This window comes from Pygocentrus nattereri, chromosome 13 (genome assembly GCF_015220715.1).
Source record: "Pygocentrus nattereri isolate fPygNat1 chromosome 13, fPygNat1.pri, whole genome shotgun sequence".
Taxonomy (NCBI): domain Eukaryota; kingdom Metazoa; phylum Chordata; class Actinopteri; order Characiformes; family Serrasalmidae; genus Pygocentrus; species Pygocentrus nattereri.
The window spans coordinates 11275810-11296155 of record NC_051223.1 but is presented as its reverse complement, the minus strand read 5'-3'; the positions used below and the strand labels follow the sequence as shown (position 1 = coordinate 11296155).

Below are 20346 nucleotides of genomic sequence, written 5' to 3'. Positions count from 1 at the left end.
TCCATATGAATGATGTTAAAGTGTATTGATGTTATTATGTGTGCAGCATGTTCCACATTAAAAGACTTTTGTGCCCATAAACATGTTCTTTGTGTTCTTTATGGCTGCACAATGTGGTGATTTCCCAGTTCTAAGATTCAAATCTGTATAATGCTGAGGTCCAAGGGCCTGCTTAGGATATTTGTGTGACTTATCTACAAAAAAGACGGTTCTTCAAGGGTTCTTTAGTAAACACCATGGTTCTATATAAAACTTTGAACACTCAAAGAACCCTTTGCACGATTAAAGACCTCCATACGTAATGAAATGGTTATTGATAGAGAATGTGCTGTAGATGGTTCTATATAGAAGGGTTCTATATATTACCAAGACCGTTTTTGTTACAAGCAAAGAACTGTTTTTTGGCACTATATAAAACCCTTTTTTCCAAGAGGCAGTTAATTTCTACATGGCCGTTTCCCAAACTCTCCTTATACCTTAGAAATAAAGAGGCTGTGTTTTGGTCTAAACAAGATATTTTAATGATGAGGGTTTGAAGTCATTTCAAGATCTCAGAGAAGAGTTTGTCTTGCCTGGTGTTTCTTTTTTTATATATATCTAAGACCGAGATATGCCCTAAAAGCGTCCCCTGGTCCAACCACATCACCCCACACCCTCTACAGAAATGGACAGATTCTACTACTATATCAAGAGGCATGGTGTCTGTGGTGTATATGTCTCTCCTTAAACAGTCACATTCTAATCCCTCAGCATCTTTGTTTTGGGAGAAAGAACTTAATGTTAAACGTAATTGGGTTCGGTGTGGAAAAATTGCTTTATTACTTAAAAAAAACCCACATAATTCATTTTAAATTCATACAAAAAGCACACGTCACACAATAGTCAGTACATACGCTATATTTATGTATTATATATTTAATATAAGTATTCGCTTGTCTGTCTTCAGACAGATGGATTCTTAATAGGGTTTAATATGATGTCGGGCCACCCTTTGCAGCTATAACAGTTTCAACTCTTCTGGGAAGGCTTTCCACAAGGGTTAGGAATATGTTTATTGGAATTTTCGACCGTTATTACAGAAGCACATTTATGCGGTCAGACACTGATGTTGGACGAGAAGACCTGGCTCACCGTCTCTGCTTTAATTCATCCCAAAGGTGTTCTTTCGGGTTGAGGTCAGAGGCTGATACTCCAGCAGCGCTGCTGTGTCTGATCAACTCATACCAACACAACACACACTAACACACCACCACCACCGTCAGTGTTACTGCAGTGCTGAGAATGACCCACCACCCAAATAGTACCCGCTCTGTGAGGGTCCATGGGGGTCCTGACCACTGAAGAAGAGGGAAACAAAGTATCAGAGAAACAGATGGACTACAGTCTGTAACTGTAGAACTACAAAGTGCACCTATACAGTAAGTGGAGCTGATAAAATGGACAATGAGCATAGAAACAAGGAGGTGATCAGAATGTTATGCCTGATTGGTGTACATGGAACATTTGGATAGGAAGGTGAATCAAAAGTTGAGATTTTGAGACTTTAACCATGTTTACATATTATATCAAGCTCTCTTATTCCAAAAATAAGTGAGGAAATTCACTTTTTCATGATGTGGCTCCTTTAAAAAGTGCAGTACTCCAGCACTCAGTGGCCTCCTGTCTAAACCAAAACACTTTGGTTTGTAGTATAATGCGCAGATAGTGCCCTCTGCTGATTAAGCTGGACTTTAACAGACTATTTAAACCCAAGGGAGGATGGGAAAGCAGCAGCCTGAACTAAATGTACCTCTTCAGTGAGGTTCAGTGAACTGTCTCATATATGGTTCTGATGCATGAATACATGTTTAAGCCATTTTAATAATAAACATTTACAGTTACACAAACGACTCTCTTTTCAAATGATGCACCTCTCAAGAACTTTCTAGGCTTTTTATTCAATTACTGCACTGAAAGCAATATAAACAGATATTCTTGAAGAGGAATTCCACCAATTTTACCAAATTTCTGCTTTATTTAGTCTTCAGAGATTCAGATTGGGTTTGGTGTGAAATGGTTCAGATGTCTTTACAGTGGTGGTGATGGGAACCAGGGGTCAATATGACTACAACACAGATATAGGCATTTTATTTACCATCTAGAACCACCAGAGAACCTACATGAGTCTTCTGAGTTTATATGGAATGTTGATGATGGAAGACAGTGGAACATCTGGAATAATAAGTTTTCTTTGGGGACTATTTTGCCTCACAGTGCCCTGCATGTTATGAATCCCTTTATGTCATTGCTGCTGGAACAAAACCTTCTACAAAATTGTAACTTTAAAGAAGGACAAAAGACATTCTTAACTTTTAGTGGAAGTTGATGTAACAAGGTTTTTCAAATTTAAGTTTATTTATATTTTTACGTCATTTTGGACTACTTCTGTTGGTCTGTTCATCACAAAATTTCAGTACAGTGCACAGAGTAAACTGAATTTTCAAATTATGCAAAGACAAAAATCAAGCTAGAAGGTCTCTTCAACATATAATATTTATAATGGTAATATAAGCTTATTATGGCTTTTAAAAGAATGTTTCAGGTCAAAATCTTCTCTAAACTACCATAAAACGGTGTCTCAGTCATCAGGCAGTGAACTCATAGCCATTTCATGTAGGAACTTTCTGTGAGGGACCTTTTAGAGGGGGATGTCTGGTTCCTATCACCACCACTGTGAACAGTTCTGACTTGGCAAGTTTATCTAGAACTGAGCGTTTCACACGAAACCACTCTGAATGACTCTGTTTACAGCTTAACCAGTTAACCATGCAGGAAGTCTGGTTGATTTTCTTACAGTTATAGGAGTGGAAGGTTATGGAAGGTTATTTATATTTATTATAAGTCTTAGACTCAGTACTTGACTGTGCACTTTATATATCCATTGTTTCTTTATATATCCATTGTTTCTTACCTTGTTTTCTATGACTGCCGGACTGAAGCAAACACTGAACACAGCTAAAGAATAAAGTTTAAGCTCGCTTTTAAAGCAAATACAGAAATGCCAGAAGTATATAATTTAATGATAACACAGAATAAAGAAGGCACATTCAGGTGTGATGTAAGCACCAACCCATTTTGAGAGTTTTCATAAGTGCTGTTTTGGCTCCTCTGTCCTCGTTCTAGTCCTAAAGTGAACTGTTCCCTCCCATCTGGCGCGCCGTGCTGCCCCACAAGCCTTAGAATGAAATTCGCAGCTCCCATTGGCCACAGAGAATCAGCAGACAACGTTGCATAAGAGCGACGGGTATTAAAAGATCAGGCTGGATTAAGAGTATATTGCACCAATTAGCATTCAGCGAGGGCGGGGTTATGTAATTTCACCTTGTAAAAAACACCAAGGGTCTCTCAGTTTGTGGTTAAAGCACCCCCCCCACTCCCAACATTCTTATAAAACACAAACGGGAGACGTACAAGCAGCTTAGAAAACAAAGGTAACAGTGTTGTGGTTCTCTGAGGTTTCTGAGGTCTCACCTTTGTGTAAAGCGTTTATTTTGAGGGACACAAACTGAGAATTCACATCTAAATGGTTTATTCGCTCATTATAATCTGCATTCGTACATGACTGGTGCTCTGATGAGTGACAATGACTAAAAAATGCACTATTGGTTGCAATAAAAACTTTGCTTTGACCTTGTTTTGCAAACTGTTGAGCAGCTTATTGGTGTATAGCCGGCAAGATTTCATTCCTATAGGTTCTAGATAGCATTAAGTGACTTCTAGAGGCTATTACTTTGGAGCTATTAAAGGTTTTGCATCATAAGTTCAGCATTTGTGTATTTAGACTGCAAACATTAAACATCCTTTCATGCAAAAGGTTGGTTGTTAAAATGTTTTGAAACACAATTAAAATATTCGCATTGGTACCAAAAAAGCCAAGAAATTGTCTTTACTCTAGAATATAGGACATAAAGTGACCTACTGAAAACCTGCTTAGTGCTAAACTTCTCTCAGCTCTTCAGTTATTAACTCTGGACATCATGCAGTGCTACCAAGAACCTACCATCAGATACACACTGATGAGATGAATATTAAGATGTTTGATAGATTCTCAGTGATTTGCATAACAAGAATAAGAAAGTGTTGAGCGTCATACCAGAAAATAATGCGATTATTAGTTATTTACACCTTAATCCAGGTCATAATGAACAAATTCACAGTGAATAAAGCATTTTAAACTGTCTAATTATGGCTTTACTAAATATTATAATACATTTATTAATGCCTGTAATGTGTTCCTTAAAATGAAGAGTCACATGGATGCTTCCAAAAGGCATGATGTAATAACACATTCATACTGCAGATTGATGCCATCGCTCGTGCTGAGGGTGGTGGTGATATCCCTCAAATACAACTATTTAAATGTAAAAATAATCGATAATACGGAGAATATGTTAGATTAACCCTCTATTGCATGTATTATTGCTAAAGCATGCTAAAAATCTTTTAATATGTTTTTGTTATTTAAAATTGCTTAAACAATGGAAATTATATTTAGAAATATATTTGAAATATATATATTTATTTATAAAAATTAAATGGGGTATTTTGTAAATTGTTGCCATAAGGCCACAGTGCGTGATTGTACCATATCACCATATAACCAAAAAATCTAATTTTTCTCTAAAAACATCCTTTTATTGAAAACAAGAACAAACAAATCCAACTTATACTTTGTGATATTATATTTACAAACATTGGAAAATTAATACAGTTTTAATTGATATTTGGAATGTACGGTAATAACAACATCATAATAAAAATTCCTGGTCATGTGATGTCATGACGTGTTAGTAAAAGTAAAAGACCCTTTACTTACAATTAAATAGGAAGACACAGATTTTATGTTGCTGCTTTTTGAGATAAAGTAACTGTGCAATGCAGGGTTAATTCAGTAATTTGTTCAGTTGATGATTTTCTGTCTTGTCTATGGTTATCTTTATCTAGGTCACTCTAAAAAAAATGCACCCAACTCATTTATAGCCGCTACTCCACTTTGAAACATCATTTATTGTCTGTTATTGTCTTCCTGATGCACCAAAGATAATGCGATTAAAGGTTTATTCAGAGGAAAAGCCTCTTATGTCAGCATTGTTGTCCAAAACCTGGTGGTGAAAGCAGAGCCTCATCTAACAACGAACTGTTTCGTCTGAATGAATGGGTAAAACGAAGAAGAAATACCACAAATATGGCTAGTGCTTCAGCTTCTTTTGCTTTGATTTCCATCTTCTGTCGTGTCTTTATTACTGATGCATCATTTCAACCTGCCCTGGTGCTGGACATGGCTAAAATTCTGCTTGACAACTACTGCTTCCCAGAGAATCTAATCGGCATGCAGGAGGCGATCCAGCAAGCTATAAACAGTGGAGAAATCCTGCACACATCGGATCATAAGACGCTTGCGGCTGTACTGACTGCCGGTGTGCAAGGTGCACTCAATGACCCCAGGCTGACCGTGTCGTACGAGCCTAACTACGTTCCCGTCACGCCACCTGCTCTACCGACTCTCCCCACAGAACAGCTGATACGGCTAATCAGGAATTCAGTTAAACTGGAGCTGATGGATAACAATGTGGGCTACCTGAGGATTGACCGCATTATAGGTCAGGAGCCAACAGTAAGACTGGGGCGTCTTCTCCACGAGAATATCTGGAGCAAGCTCATCCATACTTCAGCAATGATCTTCGACCTGAGGTTCAGCACAGCAGGAGAGTTGTCCGGCGTTCCATACATCATTTCGTATTTCTCTGACCCTGACCCACTTCTCCATATAGACACAATCTACGACCGACCCACGAACACAACCAGGGAGGTATGGACAATGCCACATCTCCTTGGAGATAGGTACGGTAAAAGGAAAGACTTGATTGTTTTAATCAGCAAGCGCACCATGGGGGCTGCAGAAGCTGTTGCCTACACTTTAAAGCATCTCAAAAGAGCTATTGTTGTTGGCGAAAGGTCTGCAGGAGGGTCAGTCAAGATCCAAAAGATAAATATTAACAACACAGGTTTTTACGTTATGGTCCCTGTTGCTCGATCCACCTGTCCTATTACAGGCCAGAGCTGGGAGGTCAGTGGTGTTTCACCAACTGTTCCAGCAAACCCAAGAGAAGCACTGTCAAAGGCCAAGACCCTGCTGGCTGCCAGAAGAGCCATCCCAAAGGCAGTCAAGAGAGTATCAGAAATTATCCACCAATTTTATTCATTCACAGACAAGATCCCGGCTTTACTGAACCAACTAGCCACCACTGACTTTTCCACAGTCATTTCTGAGGACAGCTTAGCAGCAAAACTGAATTATGAGTTGCAAACTATCTCTGAAGACTCACGTTTAAGTGTCAGGGTCATGCAAGAGGTCCTGGTCATCACTGAAGATGTCCCAGATGTAGATGCAACCACACTGGATGCGGACCTTGTTGACAAATTGTTTGACATAGAAATATTGTCTGGAAATATTGGATACATCCGCTGCGATAGGTTCCCCAAATCGTCAGTCTTTGGTAGACTTGCAGAACAGGTCTGGGAGGTGATCAAGGAAACTGAAAATCTTGTAATCGATTTGCGCTACAACACTGGGGGATCATCAGAAGCACTGCCTGTTCTCTTCTCCTACCTGTATGACAGTTCACCGACCATTCATCTCTACACAGTCTATGACAGGATTCAGAATGTAACTACTGATTTCCATAACTTACCTAACATCACCGGGACCTCTTATGGTTCCAAAAGGGGAGTATATGTGTTAACGAGTTATTACACTGCTGCAGCTAGTGAGGAGTTTGCCTACCTGATGCAGTCCCTCCACCGGGGTACAGTCATCGGAGAGATAACATCTGGGACACTCCTTCACTCGAGGTCTTTTCAAGTTGAAGGCACAGGCATCTTCATTACTGTTCCAGTCATGAACTTCATCGATAACAATGGCGAATGCTGGTTAGGCGGTGGTGTAGTCCCCGATGCCATAGTTCTGGCTGAAGATGCAATCAATCAAGTTCATGATATCATAGAGTTTCACAAGAACATTCACTCTTTGGTGCAAGGAGCAGGTGACCTCTTAGAAACGCATTATGCCATTCCCGAAGTTGCTTCCAAAGTCAGTCAAGTGCTCCAGTCCAAGCTGGCAGAGGGAATGTATCGCTCAGTCGTCGATTATGAGTCTCTTGCATCTCAGCTCTCTGCGGATCTCCAGGAAACCTCGGGTGACCACAGGCTTCACATTTTCTATTGCGAAATTGAACCAGAGTCCCAGCTCAAGCCACCCAAAATCCCGTCACCTGAGGAAGTGAGCTATATTCTTGACGCCCTCTTCAAAACGGAGGTGTTTCCTGGGAATGTCGGCTATCTGAGGTTTGACATGATGGCTGATATAGAAGTCGTGAGAGCCATGGGCCCACAGCTGATTAAATTGGTGTGGAGTAAGCTGGTGAACACTGACATACTGATCATCGACATGAGGTTCAACACAGGTGGCTATTCCACGGCCATTCCCCTCTTCTGCAGCTACTTCTTCGAGGCAGAACCCTTGAGGCACTTGTATACCATTTTTGATCGTTCCTCTACAACCATGACTAAAGTTATGACCCTTCCAGAGGTTCTAGGGCAGAGGTATGGCTCAAAGAAAGATGTTTATATTCTGACAAGTCATATGACTGGCTCAGCTGCAGAGACATTCACTCGGACTATGAAGGACCTGAAAAGGGCCATGGTGATTGGGGAGCCTACGATCGGAGGCTCCCTCTCTAGCAGGACGTACCAGATTGGGGATAGCATCCTTTACGCTTCCATTCCTAATCAGGCAGTTTTGAGTGCAGTGACTGGAAAAGTGTGGAGCGTATCTGGAGTTGAGCCACATGTATCAACTCAGGCGAGTGATGCTCTGAATGTTACCCAGAGACTAATTATTGCGAGACGCCAGACATTGGAGTCCAGGATGTAATGCAGGGGGTATTGCACTTCAGCTTAGCACTTGTTTCAGCAAAGCGTGAGAGTCACACCTTATTTTGATGGTTCCTCTTACAAAAAAGACTTCTTAGCAAATGGAAACATTGTACATCTAGTTGATAGATATAATATTTCTTATTATAAGATTGATGAAAAAGTATTATAAGGTTATCTGCCAATAGAACAAATGACGTAAAACAAGTAAAAAAGTGGAATCATCAATTTTAATAAATATTCAGTTGATGTAAGTTGAAGTGGAATTCACCTTTTTCCAAATTGCTGCATAACTCAGTGTGTGAGGTGTAAACAGAGTGATTTAGAGTGGTTGGGAGTGAAATGGTTCAGATGTCTTTACAGTGGTGGGGATAGGAACCAGGCATCGCCATGACTGCAAGACAAATATAGACATTTTATTTATCATCCAGAACCACCAGAGAACCTACACAAGTCTTCTGAGTTTATATGAAATGTTGATGATGGAAAATAGTGGAAAATCTGAAATAATAAGTTTTCCTTGGGGACTATTTTGCCGTGCAGCGCCCTGCATGTATCCCTCCGCCGTGAATGGAGTTTAAGTTCTATAAACTATCTCAATCATCAGGCAGTGAATTCATAACCATTTCATTTAGGACATTTCTGTGAGGGAGCTTTTAGAGGGGGACGTCTGGTTCCTATCACCACCACTAAATATATAGACACTTTATCACCATTATCATCAAAACTGTGACTAAGTAAGTTTCTCTAAAATGGAGCATTTCACATTAAACCACTCTGAATGAGTCTGTTTATCTTAATCATGTATTTATGCAAAAATCTGTGGACCATAAAAACAATTTTTCCAAAATGTTCTTTTATTTTCTTTATATATAAATAAATAGCCCACATTCTTTTCATTTTCTGTGTTTTTTGAAGTAATATGTCAATAAAATAATTTCTTTAATTTAAATTTTAAATTGTGACATGTTTGGTCATTATTTTGTTTGGCAATTTTATGTTAAAAATTCAAAATCTCAGAAAAATTAACTTTAAGATACCATATCAATATTTTGAGAAAATTATGTCAAAGTACCAAGTCAATATTTTCAGAAAACATTTTTTTTAATACTAAGTCAATCTCTGAGAAAATAGGTCACCATTTTGAGATCCTAAGTCAGACAGTGAACATAGAAAACACAGCTGATCTTTTCTCCTCTACCTGGTCAGAATGGGCCTCCATAGATAAATATTTTAGATGCCACTTGCAGAAATACATACATTTTTTGGCATGTAATTGTTACATAAAACTAACAAATAATATTTACACTGTGCTCCTAAAGCCTGAAATAGCGTTAACCCCTATTAGGCTTAATAGATGTTAAGCTTACCTAACAATAAATGCTTTTATACAACACACAGAAATGCTTTAATAAAACATACAACTCAGTCAATAAAATAAAGATTTATCCTCACTCGAGATGTTGCATATCTACATATACAGCATCTTATTTAGATATATTAGGCCACATGTAGTGCATAAATTATTGGCCTGTTATTGTCTTACCAAAGCAAGTGGGCTAATGAGATTAAAGGTTTATTGCAAAAGCCTCTTATAAGAAACCTGACTGTGGAAATAGTCTCATTTGAAAAAGGACGTAGCACTGCAGCAGCACCAGAGCTACACAACCAGGCAGAATGACTCAAGTGTTAGTGGTTTTAGTGTCCCTGTTGGCCTTCAGCAATGTGCTTTATGCTTTTTCGCCTACACTTATTAGGGACATGGCTAAAGTTCTCATGGACAACTACTGCTCGCCAGAAAAGCTGGCTGGTATGGAAGAGGCGATCGATGCTGCCAGCAGCAACACAGAGATCCTTGCTATTGAAGATCCTACTGTGCTTGCAACCGTGCTGACCGATGGAGTTAAGAGCACTCTCCGAGACCCCAGAGTTAAGGTCACCTATGAGCCAGATTATGTCCCGGAGGTACCGCCGGCAATTCCTGACATCCCACCGGAGCAACTAGCTGCTGTGGTGAAGGACACCGTAAATGTAGAGGTCCTGGAGGACAACATTGCCTACCTGAAGATTCAGCACATTATCGGGGAGGAGGTGGCTCAGAAGATTGGATCACTTCTGCTGGAGCATGTCTGGAGTAAAGTTCTCCCGACCTCTGCAATGATCCTGGACCTTCGCTATGCGGTCACTGGGGAGATGTCAGGCATCCCTTACATTGTGTCCTATTACACGGATGCTGAGCCACTCATCCATATCGATTCCATCTATGATCGCCCCTCAGATAGTACCTCAGAGCTCTGGTCCATGCCCACCTTGCTAGGAACAAGATATGGAACCTCCAAGCCCTTGATCATTCTGACCAGCAAGAATACAATTGGTGTTGCAGAAGATGTCGCATACAGCCTTAAAAACCTCAAAAGGGCTACCATCGTAGGTGAGAAGACCGCTGGAGGATCGGTGAAGATTGACAAGATCAAGGTCGGTGATACTGACTTCTATGTCTCAGTTCCCGTAGCTAAATCCATCAACCCCATCACGGGCAAGAGCTGGGAAGTCAAAGGAGTAACACCGGACGTCAGAGTCGATGCAGAAGATGCTATGGATGCCGCCATAGCCATCATCAAGCTTCGTGCTGAGATCCCTATGATTGTCAAGGCTGCTGCTTCTCTGGTTGCTAAAAATTATGCCTTTGAAAGTATCGGGGTTGACGTCGCTGAAAAACTAGAGGCTCTCTTGAACAGCGGCGAGTATAGCATGGTCTCCTCAAAGAAACAACTTAAAGAAAAACTCTCAGCTGATCTTGCAAAATTGTCAGGGGACAATTGCCTGAAGATCACTGACAACTCTCCTACGATGCTTCCAACGGTGAGAATTCAATATTTTACTCTCAAAAGTAAAGGTTTCTAAGTGTTCCTCAGCTGGAGTACATGGTTCTAGAAAAATCTTTAAACTGGTAAAGGTCCTCTAAACTTTAAAAAAGTTCTTCACAATAGTTTTTGCTTCTCAAACTGGGTCACATTGTTACTATATTCCCATGTGTTGTGAGTTTGGTAGGAGCAAAAATGAGGATCACTGTTCAAGGGAACCAAAAGTGGTTCTTCCACAGCCCCAAAGAACCACCTTTAAGAAGAGTGTTCATACTTTGAACCATTTATACACAATCTTATCAAAAAAGATTCAAGGTTTTATGACTTGTAATAATAGTGGAATCATTTTTGGTGCTCTATGGAACCACTTTTTAAAAGGTTCTTTAGAGGACTATATACAAAACCATTTAACCATGCAAAGAACTATTTATACTTTCAAGAAATGCTTTTATATAACCATTGGCTGTACTGAAGAACCCCTTTTTCTAAAGGTATACAGTTATTGTACGAGATATCAAGAGATGCAGATTTTTAAAAACAATGGCTCTTTAAGTTTTCTCAAGTTATGGTTATTCATACAAGCCTGACAGCTCAAAGAACAATATGAATGCATAAATGGTTCTTGGCATGGTTAAATGGTTCTATTCTGTGCCAAAGCTGTTGTTTGAAATGGTTGGTTCTATAAAGGGTTCCTTTAATTTGATACCATGTAGTACCTCTTTTTTGCTACAATACCAAAAAATTATATCTTGGCAAAAGTTAAATTATCTTAAATCTAGTTGATATTTCTAATATAATAAAGAATATTATAAGAGCATTTGACTTATTTTACATTCATAAAAAAGATGGTTCTTAAAGGATTCTTTAGCAAAGACAATGGTATAGAACAATGAATGCACAAACAACCCTTCACATGATTAATAGGTTCTTTGTATCATGAAAGGGCTCTTTAGATTGATGGAGAATGCGATTTAGACAGTTCTATTTAGAAGCTTTTTGAAAAGGGTTCTATATAGCAGCAGGATGGGTTCTTCTTTTGTTGCAAGCTTTTTGTTACATAGCAGAACCCTTTCTTGTGCTATACAGAACCCTTTTCAAAATGTCTCTCTGTATAACCTTCTTTCTGCATCAGTCTGAAGAACAGTTTCACAATTCAGACCCTTTAATCATGTAAAGGGTTCAGTGTTCATGGTTCTATGTAGAATCAGTTTCTTTACTAAACAACCCTGGAAGAACCATCTGTAAGTGTATAGACTTGATTTAAGGCTTTATTTGTAAGGAAACTGCCTCACTCTATTGGCAGATAATATCGCTTGTGTCTGGCTTTATTCCTTCAAACAAGTAAAATGATCTGCTGACAGATTTAAAGATAATTTTTGTAGATAAAACGACTTAAAACAAGTACAAAATGTCATGAAATATGTTCTCACAGCAACTCATAATGAGAAATATGACATTTTTTCAGTGAAAGAGGGCACTGTGGATATAGAAGCTGGTGTCGAAATGTGGTTATAGATTGTAAATATATATATGCTGTCAGAACAAAACCTTGTATCCCCATTTCTTAGTTTTTGACATATTTTGAAAATGCCTGTTGCTCTTTATACTGAGTGTAAATTTCATGATGAATGGACCAAAAGACACAACCCAGCATGACTTGGGAAAAAGTCTTTGTTCCACTGATTTACCTTAAAAGTAGAGTAGGTTCTTCCTTCTCCAGTAAAGTTACCATTTTGGAGATAAAAGGTTTTATTGCAACAACAAAGAAATACAGTATAGACTGTAGTCTGTAGTCCATCTGTTTCTCTGATACTTTATTAGTCCTTTCTTACCCTGTTCTTCAGAGGTCAGGACCCCAGTTGGGTGGTGGGTCATTCTCAGCACTACAGTAAAACTGACGTGGTGGTGGTGTGTTACTGTGTGATGTGTTGGTCTGAGTGGATCAGACACAGCGGTTGCTGCTGGAGTTCCTAAACACTGTGTCCACTCACTGTCCACTCTGTTAGACACTCCTACCTTGTCGGTCCACCTTGTAGATATAAAGTCAAAGACGATAGCCCATCTGCTGCTGCACAGTTTGTGTTGGCCATTCTCTAGTCCTTCATCAGTGCCCACAGGATGCTGTTGACTGGATATTTCTGGTTCTCAGTCCAGCAGCGACACTGAGGTGTTTAAAACTGCTGTGTCTGATCCACTCAGACCAGCGCAACCCACACAAACACACCACCACCACGTCAGTGTTACTGCAGTGCTGAGAATAACCCACCACCCAAATAGTACCTGTTCTGTGAGGGTCCATGGACGTCCTGACCACTGAAGAACAGGGTTACAAACTATCAGAGAAACAGATGGACTACAGTCTGTAACTGTAGAACTACAAAGTGCACCTATATAGTAAGTGGAGCTGATAAAATGGACAATGAGCATAGAAACAAGGAGGTGGTATGTTGACCGGTGTATGTTCATATGTATATATGCATATATTAAATGGCTCCTCTCCTCCAGGACGCTTCACCAGAGATGCTGATTGAGCTTATCAAAGTCTCATTTCAAACTGACGTGTTCGAGAACAACATTGGTTACCTCCGTTTTGACATGTTTGGGGAGTTCAACCAAATCGTTGTTGTGGCTCAGATCATTGTGGAGCAGGTTTGGAACAAAGTGGTGGACACAGATGCCCTGATCATTGACCTCAGGTAAGTCCTCACAGCGCTGACATTCTGGCCATACAGTAGGCCTCTTGAATTAAAGAGCCCATACCATGGAAAAACAAGCCTCCTTCCCTTTTGTGATTGAAAGTTTGAAAAATGCTGAGTTTTCTACTTTAGTGGTGGAGTTTTTGAGAAGTAGCATGTAAACAGGGCTAAAGTGTTAACATGTACCTGCTGTTTTACATTCCTCGTTTTTGTCACAAAACCTAAAGACATCTGCTTAGGCCTCGTCTATTCACACTGAAGTTATAAGGAGTGTTTTAGTCTGGACTGCTTTTTGAACAAGGCAGCCAATCAAACCAGAGCTCACTTACATATATATATCAGTCTTAAGGGGACAGTAACAAATACAGCCTGTTTAATTCTATAGTATAAATAAAGTCCATGTAAAAATGAATTATGACTTTTTTATGAACCATGAATTGTGCAAAAAATGGTATTCTGAAATCATCTTAAACCCAGATAACATATCTCATATTTCTAATTTTGAGATTGTCGCAAGCTTATTATAAGTTATTTACTCTATATCTATTAACTTATAACATTTTTTTATTTTTTATTTTATTTTAGTACATGATCTCACTATATTGGCAGATAACTTGAGCAGATTTCTTACAACAAGCAAACTTACCTCACAATATAGTGAGATAATTTAACATTAAAATCAATTAAAACAAGCAAAAAGATGGAAAAAAAGAAATTAAACAATGTTAAAAAAATACAGCTCTTCAAAGGTTCTTTAGTAAAGAAAACAATTCTATATAGAACCATTAACACTTCTAGAACCCTTTCCAAACGGTTCTTCGTATCATGAATGGGTTCTTCAGATTGGTGGAGAATGTGCCGTAGATGGTTCTATATAGAAACTAAAATAGTTCTTCTATTAAACCAATCTTAATATCATAACAGTAGAAGAACTCTTTTTGGTGCTATATAGAACCATTTACAGCCCATTCTCCATTCTGAAGACCCCGTTTATCATGCAAAGGGTTCTTGGAGCATTCATGACCCTATATTGAACCATTTTCATTACTAAAGAACCCTTGAAGAACCATTGTTTTTTTAAGTGCTTTAGTTTACAGCGGTCTCAAAATGAGAAATATTAGATCATTTAGTTAGATTTAATATGATTTTAGTTTTTGCAGTGTATAAGCGAATCTCAGAAAAACTAAATCATGGAAAATATAGAACATGGGCCCGTTACGTTATACTTACCTGTTTAAAATGATACTGTAACCAAATTGAGCCTCTACTCAACTTTATTGTGCAGTTATTTTAAACAAATGCACTGCAAAAAATATCTTGTCAAGTACAATTATGTTAAATATAGACAATAAATCTAATATTCCTCCTGCTGTGATGGTTGTAAGCTTAATTTAAGATGACTTACCTCAATTCTTGACATTTTTTGCTTGTTTTAAGTTATTTTATTAAGTAAAATAAGTCAAATTTATTAAGCAAATAATTTAGCTTGTTGTACGAAATGAGTTTGAAACAAGCAAATTTATCTGCCAGTACAGTGACATTATTTTACTTATTTTACTTTATAAAATTATAAATATTTAACCAGCATTGTTGAAATTGTGTGTCACTTTAATTGCTTTAAAGGAACAACGCTGGTGGGTCTATAAACCCGATTGCCGGATTCTGCTCCTACTTCTTCGATGCGGACAGGGAGATTGTGCTGGACAAACTGTACGACAGACCCTCAGGCACCACGAAAGACCTCGTCACCCTTCAGGAGCTGACAGGTAATGCGCACACCCTGCTTTTAAAGAGTCCATATGAACAGCTCTCTATTATGTCACTCCCTGAACTCCACTTATAACATTTATGTACCAAATAAAGTCTTAATTCTTTCTCTGCATGAACCTTTCAAACCACACTGAATCCATTAGAGTGAAGCAGGCTGTGTTACTGTGCTTTTAAGACCGATTTATGAAAATTAGCTCTGTTCTGATTGGCTGTCGCGTTGGCTGAAACACTTATAGCATCAGGGTGAATGGGCAGAGCTAAACTGCTGTAGGATGAATCGTAAAATAGATTTATGGATGATTCTACTGAACTGGTTCAAAGTCAGAACCTTTTAACTGAGGGACTTTTAACTGATCTTGGTCTTTAGACTAAAGTTCTTTTGCTCCGAGTGACTCTAAACCTTAATCATGATTATTTTATTAAAACTAATTATTGAACATTCCATTTAGTCTCTACCAAAACAATCATAACTCGACCAAACTGTGCTAAATGTGTCAGTTGTGACTGTTTCGGTGAGAATTTCAGCTCCTTTTGAGCTCCAAAACTCAGTAAACACAGCTTTGAGCAGCTGTTCACACAGAAAATCATCATATTTTGCATTAAAACAATAAAAAGTGCTGAACTGCAGAAAATAATGTTCCTCACTGACTTTCAGACTTTGGGACCTTTGGGATCTAACTGCTCACCATGTGGCCATGAGGGACAGGGATGCAGCCTCACTTCCTGCTCTGAAATACAGGGGTGTGGCTAAAAGAAGGCTCCACCCACATACTAAAACTCTGTGTTTCAGTAGTGACATTTAAAAATTACATGAGTAATGGCAAATCTAAATCAGTTTTAAAATAAAACAAAAAAGCAAATCCTTAGTAAAAAAAAAACAAAAATGAAAAAAATCCAAATACATTTTAAGCATTATATTCACAAGTGTAAATTTAAGGGGTTTGGGTTTGAGACAGACTCCTCCCCATAGAAAAGACCCTATAAATGATACTTTAGTATAGATTTAACTGGTGTTGCGATGCAGAGTATATAATGCCCTCAGTGCAAATCTAACCATGCTACTCTCTGCACAGGGAGGAGATACGGCTCCAAGAAGATCCTGCTGATCCTGACAAGCAGCGCAACAGCCGGCGCGGCCGAGGAATTCGTTTACATCATGAAGAATCTCGGCCGCGCCATGATCGTGGGTGAGCCGACCAGCGGCTCCTGCCAGCCCCCGAACCCTTTCCAAGTCGGTGACAGTGACATCTTCCTGGCTATTCCTACCACCCACTCGGATACAGCCCAGGGTCTGGCCTGGGAGGGGACCGGAATCGCACCTCATATCCCGGTGCCTGCCGACACAGCTCTGGACACGGCCAAGGGAATCCTCAACAAGCACTTTTCAGGCCAGAAATAAGCTTCTGAGCTGAGCTAGGTGGCCTAAGAACAGAGATAGAAGCAAGCGAGGCTGTTTTTGCATCCATTTCTGAACAAAACTGTAGACTGTAGGCCTTTAAAGGGCCCATATCATGGAAAACTGAACTGTGCTGAAATAAAAGAGTTTGATTTAGTTGTCTGGTCTGGCCATTCCATTCTCAGTCCGAACTGTCTAATATATGGAAAGTGAACTGCTTTATTTTTGTGATGTCACAAAACACTGACACATTTATTTATATACATTGACCTATTCAGCACCACCTACTCACATTGAAGTTATAAGGAGTGTTTCAGTCCAGACTGCTAAATTCAAACAGCAGTGTAGGCTGAAACACTCTCAGCCAATCAGAGCAGGGCTCATTTACATATATCAGTCTTAAAGGCACAGTAACTAAATCAGCCTGTTTAATGCCTGTTTGAGGGATTGAGAGAGGTTGGGAAAATGATCATGGAGAAATTAATTATGACTGTTTTTGACACATGAATCCATACTAATGTTATAAATGGAAAACATAGGACAAATGTTAAGATATGGGCCCTTTAATGCACCCTTTTATGCCACTACTCTGAAAGTATAAAGAATATCCAGATACATTCAGATGTTATTTATGTTGTGTTGCTCTGTATGGCCAGTATACTCCTGTTTAACATCTGAAGTGACCATAAATGGACATGTTCAGAGTGTGAAACTGTTGTGGATGAGAAGCTCATTGTAATGTTTTCCTTGTTTTCTGCATGTGTGAATAAGTAGGAGTTGTATCGAAATTAAACAAAAGAACAGAATAAAGGTGAAGGGGAGGAGAAGAAGACTGCTGGTGCCTTCTTAAAAGCCTGTGTCACTTCAGTAATGTTCAGTGATTGAATTTAGGATTCGGTATTCAGTGAATTTGTTTCAATTATAACCGACACTGTTTATGAAAGTCGAATTCAGATTGAAGTGGTTGGGAATTTTTTCTCTTCACAAAAACAGCAACAACAACAACAAGAACAAGGGCAATAGATACAAGATTAACAACATGAACATTAGAATTGCTACTTTATAATTAATAAAAAACGATACAAAATACAAAACATATACAAAATAAAAAAAATAAATTTAAAGGAGAATTCCAGTGTGAGATGTAAACAGACAGATTCAGATGGTTTGGTGTGAAACGGTTCAGACGTCTTTACAGTGGTGGTCATAGGAACCAGGGCTCACCATGACTACAATAGTGGAACGTCTGAAATAATAGGTCTTCTTTGGGGACTATTTTGCCTCACAACACCCTTAATATTATGTATCCCTACACTATGAATGGAGTTGAAGTTCTCTAAACTATCATAAAACAGCGTCTCATTCATCAGGCAGTGAATTCATAACCATTTCATGTAGGAACTTTCTGTGAGGGAGCTTTTAGAGGGGGACGTCTGGTTCCTATCACCACCACTGTGAACAGTTCTGACTCGGTAAGTTTCTCTAGAACACAAAGTTTCACACCAAACCGCTCTGAACCGCTCTGTTTACATCTTAGCCTTTTAGTTATGCAGAAATTTTGAAAATTCAGCAGAATTTGTTGGGATATTATTTCTTATTATTTGGTCAGGATTCCCCTAAACACATATAATAAAAAGAAGGAACAAAAATGGAAAGAAACAAAAATAGAGAGTGGGCGTGAAGGCAGAAATGTCCCTAATGTAGTAATAATAACCACAGAACTGCCACTTTTGCTTCCGCAACATCGAACTAGTAATTCAGTTTCTCTAGAGCCATTCAGTCATGCAGAAATGATACGAAACTGGTGGACTTGCCCTGTAAGTGTCCAAACAGACACTGTGAAGTTGTTCAGCCTGATCTCTTGCTCTTGCCACTTTCCTGTCCTGAAGGAAGAGGGTGTCAGAAGGGGGTTAGTGAGGTGCAGTGATTTCATACCTTTGTGCCAAACACTGGAGAGACGCTGGGCTGTGAACACAGTTCTCTGAAGCTCACAGCTGTGGACCTTAACACACAGGACACTCCAAAAAATGGCCAGTGAAATGATCTTAAATCTTGTCAGTACATCTAATATTCCCCATTTTGAAATGGTTGTGCAATGATTCTAAGATTATCTAGCTTATTTCTAGACGTTTCACTTGTTTTCGGTAACATTACCAAGTAAAATTATCACCATACTGGTGATATTTGACTTACAATTACTTGATATGACCCGGAGACCGCAATTTGCGGGCAAAATGTTGGATCATTTCTAGCCCTCATAATTTCAGAATGATTTAAGATACAAATATGATCTACATATCAGGACATTCAGCAGATCCGCCCCTAACTAGCAAGCATGATATCATTGAGCTTCAGTGAGTAATTCAGCTTGGAAAATCATCTAAAATCCTGATATCACTGCTCTGCTCTTTGGCCTTCATGTTCCAACAAAGGGTTAAAGCAGCAACATGAATCACATCAGATCATCATCAGACTCTGACCCAACATCCAGATTGACTTCATCCACCTGTGACCGTCCATCAGCCCAAAATCAGTTCCATCAGTTCCATCAGCCCAAAATCAGTTCCAAAATCACCTAAACCCACTCACTACTGTTATACTACATCTCTGCTTTCAGCCTTCATACTATAAACAAAGGGCTTTCAGTTCACATTGATTTTGACTTAAAAATATCATATTAAATGTGCAGCTCAATATGTAATTAAAAATAGTGTCTTGCTGTGTATCAGAGTTTTAGCACTGAGACTGAATCCAAGAGGACAGAAGTTCAATAAAAACATGTCTGTGTTCTGCTTATTGTTTATTTTTACTCATAATAACTAACAGAATCACCATCAAAATTACTGCACTTTGAGCTCAGAGATGCTCCAGACTAACAGTTTCTGAAAACTATGACTGCACTTGTTTTCCAGACCTCTATAATTTAAAAAAATTTAGCAGGCGCTGGGTCGAATTTTGATCAGAAATGACCCAAATTCATAAAGATATATTCTTGTCAGCATTACATATCAAACAATGGCCTCCTGTCGTATGTTGTTATGACAGTCACACCTGCCGTATGTTGTTATTTTCAGGAGGCCTCCTGAGCAGCAAAGGGCCTCCTGAAAATAACAACATACGGCAGGTGTGACTGTCACATGTAAACACTTTATAATTGTAATTGCATTTGGCCCAAAAAATACCAAAACTAAGGAAAAATCTAGACACTAGGCAGTTAATCTCAAATTAATCTTACAACAATCTCAACAGGAGAAATATTAGCTTTATTGACTATTTTTAAGATAATTTTACTTGACAATACACCATTTTTTGCAGTGTATAAAGAGTGTGAGCTCACTTTCTCACTTTTGTTTCTACACAGTACAAATAAAGTGGTGACCGGTCAAGCGAAATGATCTTATTTCGAGTCAGTATATCTAATATTTCAAAATGTGAAATGGTTGAAGGAACATAAGATTATGTCACTCATTTCTAGTCATTTTTTACTTGTTTTGAGTAATTGTAGGTCAAATAAAATCATCTCACTGTATTGGCAGATCATTTAGAGCGTATTTCTTACAATAAGCCATTATCTGCCAGCATAGTGAGCTCATTCTACTTGATAAAATGATAAATAATGATGAGAAATAAGTTAATAAACTTATTATAA

General features: G+C 38.7%; 1 protein-coding gene across 1 annotated transcript; it reads left to right on the top strand.

Annotated features, from left to right (window-relative positions):
• The first annotated feature begins 9580 nt into the window (after positions 1-9580).
• rbp3 (retinol binding protein 3) lies at positions 9581-17524 on the top strand. Its single transcript, XM_017714331.2, has 4 exons — positions 9581-10833; positions 13341-13531; positions 15155-15297; positions 16375-17524. Exons 1-4 carry the CDS (start codon positions 9649-9651, stop codon positions 16698-16700), a joined length of 1845 nt encoding a protein of 614 aa, XP_017569820.1. The 5' UTR covers positions 9581-9648; the 3' UTR covers positions 16701-17524.
• Positions 17525-20346: the final 2822 nt, after the last annotated feature.

Excerpts from the sequence above, each read along its gene's own strand:
- rbp3 (XM_017714331.2), top strand. The coding sequence starts at position 9,649 with ATGACTCAAGTGTTAGTGGTTTTAGTGTCCCTGTTGGCCTTCAGCAAT. Across the intron at positions 13,532-15,154 it reads GCCCTGATCATTGACCTCAG|GAACAACGCTGGTGGGTCTA; the intron begins GTAAGTCCTCAC and ends ATTGCTTTAAAG. Across the intron at positions 15,298-16,374 it reads CACCCTTCAGGAGCTGACAG|GGAGGAGATACGGCTCCAAG; the intron begins GTAATGCGCACA and ends CTCTCTGCACAG.